This window comes from Ostrinia furnacalis, unplaced genomic scaffold, assembly GCF_004193835.3.
Source record: "Ostrinia furnacalis isolate ACB-3 unplaced genomic scaffold, ASM419383v2 OfSCF0643, whole genome shotgun sequence".
NCBI classification, from domain to species: Eukaryota; Metazoa; Arthropoda; class Insecta; order Lepidoptera; family Crambidae; genus Ostrinia; species Ostrinia furnacalis.
The window spans coordinates 342,683-355,256 of record NW_021130882.1 but is presented as its reverse complement, the minus strand read 5'-3'; the positions used below and the strand labels follow the sequence as shown (position 1 = coordinate 355,256).

The 12,574-nt window shown below is 38.8% G+C and overlaps 1 protein-coding gene across 3 annotated transcripts in view; it reads right to left on the bottom strand.

The window, feature by feature from the left end:
• LOC114366631 (uncharacterized) overlaps positions 1 to 12,574 on the bottom strand; it is a 155,484-nt gene that overhangs the window by 75,563 nt on the left and 67,347 nt on the right. For all 3 annotated transcript variants that reach the window (XM_028323558.1, XM_028323559.1, XM_028323560.1), the window contains 2 exons: positions 7,810 to 7,954; positions 7,101 to 7,230 (listed from right to left, as the gene is read on the bottom strand). In XM_028323558.1, coding sequence (XP_028179359.1) covers positions 7,101 to 7,230; positions 7,810 to 7,954 — 275 coding nt within the window. The remainder of the gene's footprint in view (positions 1 to 7,100; positions 7,231 to 7,809; positions 7,955 to 12,574) is intronic.

Here is a 12,574-nt window from a genome sequence, read left to right as displayed (position 1 = left end):
AACGTAATTACACGTAGTTTACTCTTAATTGACAGACGGTAATTAACTGTGTATGATTCATCTTAGTTTTATTTGGTTTTGAAGTCATTGTGATAAATCGCGCGCTGATGAGAAGAGATTCTGGTGAACGAAGCTCGTTTAAATTTCAAGTCCAGATTGAGGGTTTGAATTTTAATATTTAGACCAGGGTTTCCCAAACTATGGGTCGCGACCCAAGCGACCCGCGAGCGAACATTGAGTGGGCCCTGCCTGTAGAACGACACACCCACCCTACAGATCCGAGTCCTTTATTTAGGCATATAGGTGGGTCTCCAGTTTGGGAACTTGTATTAGATGAGTCGTAGCCCAGACAACTTTGGGAACCACTGATATGACCAATCAATCACAGTCCTGAATGAATATATGACTAAGACTGAATTGAGTTTTGACTGAGGATTTGCTACACTGAATGCGGTTTGCGATACATCAAAATAATAGTGACTGAGTTTCTTGCGCTGCTTCTTCTCAGCACTGGCCCATTTATTGTCCCGAAGCAGTGGTAGGGTTAATATTGGGACTAAAAGTGCTTTCTAAAAGCCTATTTGCAAAAATAAATGAATTTTATGAATTTTTATGAATTTTTTACAACAAAGTGAACACAGCCCGCATCATGTATGAACAACATTGCTGGTCAGGGCAATCGGTCAGCGGTCCGGACAAAACAATCTATCAGCGGTGTGCTTTGCGTTCTTTGCATCAATGCGAAATGTATGCGTTCACTAAACCTGACCGCAGCCCCCAGAACGCATCTAATGTGACAAAGCCTTAACGTTCCTTATACGACGTTACGCACACTACAATAAAAAATAACACTTAGGCTGGGTTGCACTATCTTACGTTAACTTTAACAAACGTCAAAAATCTGTCAAACTCCATACATAAAACACCGGCTAACGTTATAGTTACGGTCAAAGTTAGGTGGTGCAACACAGCCCTTATACAATTAATACAAACAAATGAAACTCACGAAACGCCCATTTATAACTACGTGCCTTTGCAATAATCTCACCCAAAACACGTGGGTGGATCAGGCCAAGACCTTTAGAGCATTAGTTACTCTCCTGACCACGACCACAGTAGATAAATCAAACAGTACGGAAGCTTCATACAAACGCTCGAAATCAGACTCACGCACACAGACGCACGCTTTACACGAACTCTAAGCGAACCTCGCAGTCCATCCGTCGCGAGTGTCGCGCGCGCGCGTTGTGTTTTTAATAATAATTTTATTGCATGCACTGTCCTCTGTATTTTTAAAAAACATGCCACGAGTGTATTGCGTAGTATACGGCTGCTTGAACTCGGCATCTTCAAAACCAGAACTTTCATTTTTTAAACTTCGTAATAATTCTGAATAAATTGTAAAAATGATTCAATATTACTTTTTAAATAAAGTGCTTACATCTGATTTTGTAATAGTTCTTTTTAAATTACGTAATTACGCTTTTTAACAATTTATGTGTTCTATTTGATAAAGTAATTTGCTCCGCGCGCTTTTGTACTAAGTGATGAACTGTATTTAAAATGAGGCAATAGCTATGTGAAAGTAAGTATCCGGTATTTTATTTATGAGAATAGAATATCTTCTACCGGCCTCTAATAGTACTTAATCAATTTATTCGATTATGTATTCGATCATTATAGAACCTAATTAACGTTTTATTTTTTTGATAACTACTTAGTCAATTAATTTATTCCATTAGGTATTTGATAATTAAAAAACCTAAATAAACGTTTTAATAAATAAGTAATTCAGAACCTTATTAATTTTATAAAGATTAAGAGTGCCAACCTTAACACTCAGTTGAAGTGTAGGTATTTAACTCGCCGAAAGGGCTAAGTTTCCGTACTGCTTTAGCTCATATATCTACTGTGCCACGACCCGCGACCCACATTGCTTAAAAGGGCAAACATTCAGATATAATCCGGGGGTACTTCGTAACACAATATCCATATTTTGAGCTCTAAAATGACAGAAAACATAACCCTCCTTCTGGCGCAGTCGGGTAAAAATAGAAAACTGAAGTGAAAATACCTAATTCAACTTTAAAGTTCGTAGCGAGTTTGTAGCGGAGTTGGATTTTTCCGGATTTTGATTCAGCGTTTAGTTCGCGAGTCACTTTTTGTCACTTAAATCACTTTTAAAAGTAGACAGGTAACATTTAGTTCGCGAGCAACTTTTAGTTTCAGCGTAGAAGTAAAAATAAAGGATTTTTTATATGAGTACATCCATCTTTCTCACACCTCCCACAATCCTAGTTTGAGCGAATAGGACAGATAGAATCGAATACATATCGCAGAGCACACTGCATAGGAGCCTCGGTCGGCACGTGTGCCGTATTTATACACTTTATTGGGTTACACGGGTTCGGTAAAGCCGGGCACACACGGGGGCGATTGCAGCCGGCTTATGCCTGGTTTTACCTAAGATCTAAGGACAAAAGAGGTTTTACTGGGCACGCCTGTTAAATAAGATAAGCCTTATACCTAATACCGGTGAGTACAATATTCGCACAGAATTTCTTGATGTGTTGGAAAGAAATGTGTGGGATTACGGTTTATATTTGCGCTCTTCCAACATTATTTCTAGAGAAAAGTTGTCATTTTTGTAAAACTTGTGAGACCCGCTTTAGCCTTAAGCTAAGTTAGCCGAGATCTATTTTTACGAACAACTTAACCTTTTTGAATATTGTATTAGCAACAGAACGTGGACTATACCTACATCATTCATTCATCAAAGACGTCTGGATGTTTGTTACTCTTTCACGCAAAAACTACTGAACGGATTTTGACGAAACTTTACAGTATTAATGTGTATAACCCAGAATAACATATTAGGCTATAATTTATGACGATCTGTGACAAACTAAATTTCACGCGGGTGAAGCCGCGGACAAAAAAGCTAGTGTTTTATAACTGCTGATGATGGTTGTACGTTTAGCGTGGTCGTGCTACGGGACACGACATTCTATGAAATGTAAATGAATGCCATGTTCAAAGACCACTAAGAAAGTTGAACAAGGTCCTTATTTTGTATCCACTGCAGGAGCATGACAATCTAATTTAGCAGAGGCAAATTAGCTGGGGAGACTCTATATTCTAATCTGCATAAAAAGTCCACTTCTCTTAATTAAACTATCGTTCGCTCAGCTCAGTTTGTGTCACTGTTCTGAGCCTTCTTTTCGTTTTGTAATCTTTCCGACACAAATCATCAGAAGTTGCTTCCTTGGCTCATACTTTGCTGCTTTTAAATCTATACTAATACTAGCTTTCCGCCCGCGGCTTCGCCCGCGTGGAATTTTGTCTGTCACAGAAAAACTTTATCGCGCGCGTCCCTGTTTCAAAAACCGGGATAAAAACTATCCTATGTTCTTTCCCGGGACTCAAACTATCTCTATGCCAAATTTCATCAAAATCGGTTGCGAGGTTTAAGCGGGAAAGCGTAACAGACAGACAGACAGACAGACAGACAGACAGACAGACAGACAGACAGAGTTACTTTCGCATTTATAATATTAGTTGGGATTATAAAGCTGAAGAGTTTGTTTGTTTGTTTACTTGAACGCGCTAATCTCCGGAACTACTGGTCCGATTTGAAAAATTCTTTCAGTGTTAGATAGCCCATTTATCGAGGAAGGCTATAGGCTATACAACATCACGCTACGATCAATAGGAGCAGAGCAATAATGAAAAATGTTGCGAAAACGGGTTTTTACGCGTACGAAGTCGCGGGTACAGCTAGTACACAAAATAAAGACATTAGAAGCGATGCACTGACAGCACACGCACGTGCTTTATTTATAGCCGTTTCTATTAGCCGTGATTCATCAAGAACCCTAATTAACCTCATAGTTAACCGGCTTGCTCGTTAATTTCATTGTTCCAAACAATACAAGCTCAAATGAACCGTACGAACAAGATTTAGAGTCGCTATTTGAATGCTAATAGCGAAAGCATCGAAATGTAATCCGATGATGGTGATAACAAGTTTTACGTGGCCACGGGCGGTGATCAATGATCGTTATTACGTTCATATTTAGATAAAAAGCTTTGAACAGATAAAGATATCTATGTAAACAAATATGAAAATTGTGAGTACTACTTAACATTGTAACCCTTCGTTCGTTTCAGCCAAATGACGTCCACTGCTGGACAAAGACCTCCCCCAAGGATTTCCACAACGAATGGTCCTGCGCCGCCCGCATCCAGGCACTACCCGCGACCTTCACCAGATCATCGGTCCACCTAGTGGGAGGCCTACCCTCTTAGCTGTAAGCTCTTAGTAAAAATTTATTGGTCAATTTCATTTTATATGACTGAAAACTGAAAAAAAAATAAAAATATGAAAAGCATTATGAGGTTGTTCAACTCATAAGACACTTAAGATGTTATCTACGTCTTTTCCAAACAAATACTCCTTACACAATAAACTGTACAGATCGTTGAACAACTGAAAGAGAAACATAATTATTTGAACAGCTTTTCTATACTTTCAATTCAAAGGAAAACCGACCTTTGGAGCGTTGGGGTACAAACTCGGAGCGAGTATTCTGTAAGTGGTAGATTCAGCAGTACCATTCAACAGGTTACTGATATTACAAACGTACTCACATGCCGATTAAATATAGATATTGGTTACTTATTTCGGGCATCTAAATTAGCTATCGGTTTATTGATAGGTTATTTTGGGATCATAAGTTTTCGGGATTATTAATAGGTAGAGGAAATTGATTTAACCAGAGCCCTGAAACGTGTTTTCATGGGTATTTGTATTGTGTAGTTTTCCTTGGTAAAAGGTGGTGGCTGTGAGATTATGAGTTACGACCCTCATCTCATGCACATAGGCTGCTGGGACTGGGAGGTTCCTGGAGTCATGGTCTTCCTTGCAAGTACAGAGAGAGGATGGAAGCTTAGTGTGAGGTTACAGAATCGTGGTCCCCCTTTTAAGTATTAAGGATGAGGACTGACCTTAGATTAAAATAAAAAGGGAAGATGTCTCACAAGGTACATTCACCTAAATTAGGTACATTCACACAGTTTCGACTTTGGAGCGGAAATTTGGAACTCTTTGTTTGGAATAAACTTGGAGCTCTTCGCTCTGTCTCGTTCACTGGATGACCTATCAGGGCTTAGTTTGGTTAATTGCATGTACGCGCGTACTGTATCTTCCCTTTTTGTTTTACCTAAGGGACTAACCAAGCTGTGGGACCAAGAAGAGGTACTCTTATACACAGACGACTATGGGGTTGCTGATTATCTTTCCACTGTGCCGCAGCAGTGGAGTGGCTTCGGGCAAATTATTTAAATAAAACATTGGACCGCTCCATTGTTTTCTTGCTCCGACGACACAGTTCATTGTTTTCGATCGCATTGAATAAAAATACAGACTGTTTTCGAAGACTGAAGGTTGAAAATTGTTTTTCAATGAATACAAATTTGTAAAAACATAGAGCAAGAATATATATTTTTTATTAAAACGCGTTGATTTAATCACAAACAACATTGATCGACGCAACGCCTTTTGTGTCTTTTGCTTTACTAAGTAAACACAACAATTTTCAGAAGAGCTATAGAATAAAATTTTAAGGCTTTATAATGAAATTCAAGCAAGTCTTTAAAGGTACTTAGTCAATTCCAAGTATTTAGTCTCATTACATTTTTATTTGTTATTGGACAAAAGGTTATTTACACTGAAATATTTTTAGATATTATTAAAAAAGTCTTGCCAACAAGTCTGCCGAGCTTCTCAGAGACAAAACAGTCATAAAATCTTACTAGAGCTATTTATTTAAAGACCAGTCTAAATTTTACTATTCGTCACTCACATTTAAATTCAAAAGAATAAACATTAATAAGATACCCAACTTTCGCTTTTCATCATCATCATCATTTCAGCCATAGGACGTCCACTGCTGAACATAGGCCTCCACTAGGATGTCGTCGGTCCACCTTTCGCTTTATATTACTGAGTATAAATACCGAAATGAGCTAAACGACCTTCATTCACTCTGAACAAATCACATATTCAAAGTTTGTCGAAACTGAAATTCATAGTTCCAGCGTTGGGCAACTTTTCAGAGCAACTCATTATGAAACTTTGCGAACTTGCCTAATTCAAATTTCATGAATTGTAAAAATTTCGTTTAGATTTCTACAAAGGCCACGCATAGCGACGTTTTTACTCAATTATGAAATATATTTCGAGGCCTATTTCTAAGTTTAATTAGTCGTAAAAACCTAAATAATACACTACTTAGTAGGTCATCTTTATTTTCGTAACCGTAAGTGACACAAGCAAATTTTTTTCTCTACTGTTAATAGTATTATGAGTGCCTTATAATGACCGTCATTCAAAAGGGAATTATTCGATCGTAAAGAAACATTTTCTCATTAAAAATCCGAATACAAAATTTTTTCTGTTCCTTGATCTTACTTCAATTCAATCTTTGTGTTCATGATTAATGTTAAAACCAACTAAAACAGATAATTCATCCGAAACTTCTAAGAGTTAAAAGTTATACATTTAGCGTAAACTTTTTGCTGTCAGACTGACTACAGACACTATGGTATTCACTAAAAAACTTCGGCTAGACATTTTGTGCCCAATTTCGGTGCTAAAAATAGACCGTAACTGAAACTTTAATCACGAAAAACGTCTGAACTCCTAACGCTTCTAGAAATTGTATAAAAACTATATTATTAGTACACAGTTTCTCACGCCTCTATTTTAAAGAGCCCTAAGGCCCAGAACAGACGGTGAAACGCAACTGCAACGAAACTGCAACCAACCAACCAACGACCAGTTTGAAAGTTTTAAACTGGTCGCGTCATGAGTGGTCTCTCAACGGACGCTATAGCAGAAACTTAGATGCAACTCAAAAGTAACTAGCAGTTGCAGTTTCGTTGCAGTTGCTTTTCACCGTCTGTTCTGGGCCTAAGTGCCTTACCAAAAAACCAAACACGCGTTAAGCACTACTTAAAATTGAAATGATATTTTGAACTAGTGTTCAACGCGCGTCAATTTTTTGTGGTAAGGGGTAGGTATATTGAATAGAACTCACCTTAGTGCAGAAGGAGCATCCACACCCGGAGATGAGGGTGACCTTGTCAGCCGTGGCGTCTTCGAGGCACAGCTTGCAGTTGATGGGAGCAGCCGGCACGAAGCCGCCGCCGGCACCGTCCAGGGAGTACCTGGTGAGACGACAACTGGTTAACCAACAAACTTGACCTTAACTGGTTGGGTTATTATTGGCGGTCAAGCTGTATATCCTGGCTATACAGGAGTAGCAGCGATGGAAACAAGAGGTGGGAATAGTCCCGTAACTGGTTCGTCAGTCGTCGATTTCAGATGACAAAGATATGGGTTTTTTGCGGCGCGAATCCTAAGCTAGCTGGAAAATTTACTGTTCTCCTTTTGATATTGTATAGATACCAGGAAAGTAGGAAGTGGCCAATCTGTACCAAAATCCCAGCATACTGTTACGGAATCGCGGCAAACCGAACAACTGGCAGTTCTCTAATAGAGAGAAAGAAAACTTTAAGAGTACCATTTACTCGAGGATACTAGCTGCTATAATATACTATTTCCCAAGTTGTGACAGTGACGAAAATGTTGGAACTACATTTGGCAATTTCCTAATTGAATTTATCTGTACCCCTAACAACATCTGATTAAGTTTCATAAAAAGGGTGTCCAGCTGGGTTTCCTCGCGATGTATATCTCTAGATACAAACGGGACTCTACGGCTATTATCTTAAGGACTAGTTTACCTGGAGCCTCCGGCGCCGGCGAGGGACAGCAGAGAGGAACACCGGGAGCAGACGGAGGGCGCCCGCAGGCGGTTGTGGGCCCTTATGGGCTCCGAGGCCTTCTCTCGGTCAGTCAGAGCGAGGACTGTTGAGCACTTTCGCAGGCCTGCAACAAATGAAATTGAACCTATGAGTATCCATGTTTCCTTGCCTGAAATTTTCAACAGGGAATGTTTTATCAACATTCAATCTATATAAATTGATCCAGAAGCACGGTAATACTATCTATACAGTATTCCAACTCGGCCATATTTTTGAAAAAAATGTCAACAGCCCCGCGGTACGTCACGGTATGACAACATGCGATAGGGCTGCTTACCTACAGTACCCATTCTAATAAAATTACATCTGTCTACATAGAATTTCTATCTAGTTTTGTGATTGTATTTTTTTTTATTTAGACAAACAAAATACTTTGTGAATGGAATAGGATAAAAATGCGTGTTGTTTTGTGATTAGTAGATTTAATTTAAAAAAATATACTAAAATAATTTTGAATCTTCTAATCATAATGAGTACTTAATGACCTGTTACTTTAATTTCAGGCGGGCGAAATCGTTGGCAAAAGCTGGTTTTATACAATATATAATTTTCATTTCAAATCAAACTGACTGAATTGACAATTTCTGACAGTTAATGACTAGTTTTTGACAAAGATCGTAAATGACGGTCAGTCAAATTCAATCACCTTAGTCATTTTCAACACTAGGCCATCGACGTCCGTTCGGCACATTCGCGACACCCCTAACTTTGGGATTTCGACCACGTTCCGAGATTTGAAATTCGAAGGAAAGCTCGCGTTTCTTCGGTTTATATGAAGTTACAATACTGTATGATATTATTACCGTGCCAGAAGAGTGTTCAGAACTGCAAAATGTATCCGATTCCAGAGGGCCTACTCAAAAAATGACATTAAATGTATGACGGATTGTACAGCGCCCCTAGCGGGAGACGTTCAAAAGCTAAAATTTTCAAACACTTTTTAAACGCGCTCACTAGTAAGCGTGATGTAAACTCGCACTTAGTCCACAGATCCACGATCATAGTGGATGCCTATGGTCTATGGTAGACTGGATGCAACAATCCTAAGTAAAAATATAACTAATTATTTGGAAGCCCCTTTCTATAAATAAACTCCCAAAAAGGGTCTACTATGTTCTCAGGTCATCAGTGTGTATTCTTTAGCACGTCCATAGCTATCCACACTATCTTAACTCGTCACTAGCTGGTCAAGTAACACAATAACAGGTGGGTAGGTACATACTTCATTATACTGCCATGTACAGAGTCAGAGGATATAGCACACCAAGCTAAGCCCAACGGCATCTTATGAACTTATAAATAGGTGCTATTTTGCAACAAAATATAGTTTGATATGCTGAAGACTGTATGCCCAAGCATTTAGCCCTTGCCCTCACTCCTGACCTTAGCTTTCAAACATCTCCGCCTTACATGGTGTAGCGATGAAGAATTAATTAATCAAAATGAATAGCCCACGTCTCCCGTTTCTAAATGATTTGTATTATTGTCTGTATTGTAAGTGGCACGTAGGTACGCATAGCGTATAATTAACAAAACAAGTAGGATTTAGGAACACTTTCGATGTATGTAAGTAACAAAAGCTTTCTAATCGGACCTTCTTTCAATGTATAAAAAAACTAAAACCCAACTACGACAAAAAACGACGCTGAAAAAGTATAAAACAAGATTTTCAGAATACTGAACTGAACAAAGTTGCTAATGTAGTTGCATAGTAATTTTCATGTTTGGAAAGGCGTAGTCACACGTTACATAATACAAGTACCTACCTACCGTAGCACTTTGACAACGTGTGACTGCGGTTTTCCAAACATGAAAATTACTATGCAACTACATTAGCAACTTTGTTCAGTTCAGTATTCTGAAAATCTTGTTTTATACTTTTTCAGCGTCGTTTTTTGTGGTAGTTGGGTTTTAGTTTTTTTACTTTTTATTATTTGTACTATTTTGGTGATAAAGTGTATTTGTGGCGCATAATATTACCAAAAGTTAAATTGATGAACTAATAAGTAGTAAAGAAGCTATGAACGAATAGATGTGAATTATATGCAATCAGCCCATGAATACAGGTAAAGTCACAAGCAAATGCTAGTAATATACATATATTATATATATTCGAAATGTACAAGTAAAGCGCTTTCAAATGATACCAAACACGGCATATTTATCTTAACTTTATTTTTTTACTCTCTATGTTTTGTCCGCTAGAGGGCGCCACATTAGATTTTGTGAAAGCCCATGTAGCCTATAACCAGCGGACAATTAAGACGCTTCTAATGATATGTCATTTGTCGAATTCTGATAAGTAGTTTAGAAGTTACGAGGGTACACATGAACATACATACATACATACATACATACATACATAGCCTGTCAAAATCATAACCCTCCTTTTGCTTTGCCGTAGTCGGGTAAAAATAGTCGTCCTTCTTTTGCTACTGATAAATTAGAGGGTCTTGCTCCTGCAGTGCAGAATGCAGATTCAAAGACTTAATGATAAGATAATGTTGAAATAGTTAAAATCTAAATTGACACAATCCTATATCAAACGCAACTTCAGCCCTTAACATGGGAGTAACCAGCTTCTGAGGCCTAGGGGAGGCAAGTCATACCCAGCTTCTGGCGTAGGGGGAGTTAGTCATACCCAGATCTTTTAGGTCAGATCATTTAACTTAGGTCCTTCGAAGCGAATCTGCAAGGGGTAAGCTGCCCTCCTCATGGCCCTAGAGGCATTTTATATTCCTTAGCGCACACGAATCGAGAATTTAAGAAATATCGTTAGGTACTGGTTATACGACTAGTAACCATAATGCACAAAAGGACATGCGTCTTACCCGCTACAGACAATGCATCGCGTCTATTGTTCAAAAACAATAGGCCAACAACGCGACCTAGAGCGAAACGTTATACGCGGACAAAACCACATCCTTTAATAAATACATGGTAACTGCATCTGAAGTGGCTTGTCATGGATGGCGAACAAACAGCATTAAGTAAGTGCCTACTTATTATTTAAGGGTCCTCGGCCACTAGACACGGGGGTGTTTGGTGGCCGCTAAAGGAGGATCCGCGGCGGCGGCGGCGCGCGTATGTGTTCACGCGCACCGTTAGTGAAGAACAGGGGAGGTACTACTCCCCTGTCTAGCTCGGACAATAACTCGCAGCTCCGTCCCAAAGACTTCGGGAGGACACCGTCAGGTTTTAGTGAGTAGGCCCTGCCCACCTGGCAGGGAGAGCCTCACATAACCCACTGGTTCCCCCGGGCCAGTGGGTATGCAATTTCATGCATTTCCTGACGAAAAAAAAAGTGCCTACTTATTATGAATGGATTACATATAAATGAAAATACCAAGCGAATTGAGAAGTATTTTTGTTGTACTCGGTTAAAAACAGATTCAGATTCAGATTGAGCGGAACGAAGATGGTCTTCTTATATCATAACAATTTATGGCTTTTAGCATTAGACATCGCTTTATCAAACTCAATGAATGAATTGCCGTATTCCAGTGGTTAAAGAAAGAGTTCGAGATTCAGGACGGATTCCGGAGGTACTAGTTCAAATTCCCAGAAGAGATGAACAAATTAAAACTTATTGCGTTAGAGTCAGAAAATATAAGAATAGAGGCATATTTCAGGCATGAACATAGTCTTAACTAATTATTAATTATTAAAATAAATAAAAAAGTATGTTATTCCAAAGCCTAACAATAATTCAGCAACTCCATGCTCCCCTCTGGATCAAAGTACGCAGTTTCGCTACAAAATACAAACAGCCAAGATTAACTTGGAGAACCTTAGTTCAGGAACGGCGTTTATAGTGCCAAGGGTCGCAGGTGAGGGTATATTTATTCAGTGCCCCAGGGTGTGAGCGAAGATAACAAACCTTTAGGGCGCAGCCTCAAACACTGCGAGAAATGGAGATTACAAAACATTAATTTCCTTTAAATAGGAATATATAGAGCCAGCATGTCATCGGATAAACGTGTGTGCTGTGCTGCTGTGGGTCATTCTACGTAAGAAATCACTGCACTATTTAAGCTTTAATAAATAAACAATACAAGATTTATAAGATTACATCAATTGCCATTCTAGCACTTTTCACAAACAAGATTCTATAAGTAATATGACATGAACCTTTTTAAGAAAACAAATGGGTTTTGTCTCTAGGGGTCATCCATAAAGTACGTCACACTTAAAGAGGGGGGGAGGGGGTCGACAAAGTGTGACATGGTGTGACAAGGGGTGGGAGGGGTCCTAAGTTTTGTGACATCACATTTCGAAATCTAATATATCTAGAGGTCCTACTAATCACGTAATTTGAAATATAAATTAAACTGAAAAATACCCCCACCACTTAAGCACAACTAAGTCGAAGTCGAAAACCTAGGAGAGTTTTAATGGGCAACCAATGAAGCCATTAAATTAATAAAATCTTTTGTAGGAATTATTTCAGATTTAAAATCTAATTCTACTGGCCTATAATGCCGCCAAATGCACCGTACCTCGCGCGTGATTTTATTGTTTCTATTTGTTGCTATTTTTTTTTATTTATTTATATTAGGAAGACCAGGGTTTTTGTTAATTTAATAATTTTTCGATGTGAAATTGCAAAACATGTGACGTCACACTAGGGAGGGGGGGGGTCTCAGAAATGTGACCACCTGTGACAAGGACGGGGGAGGGGTCA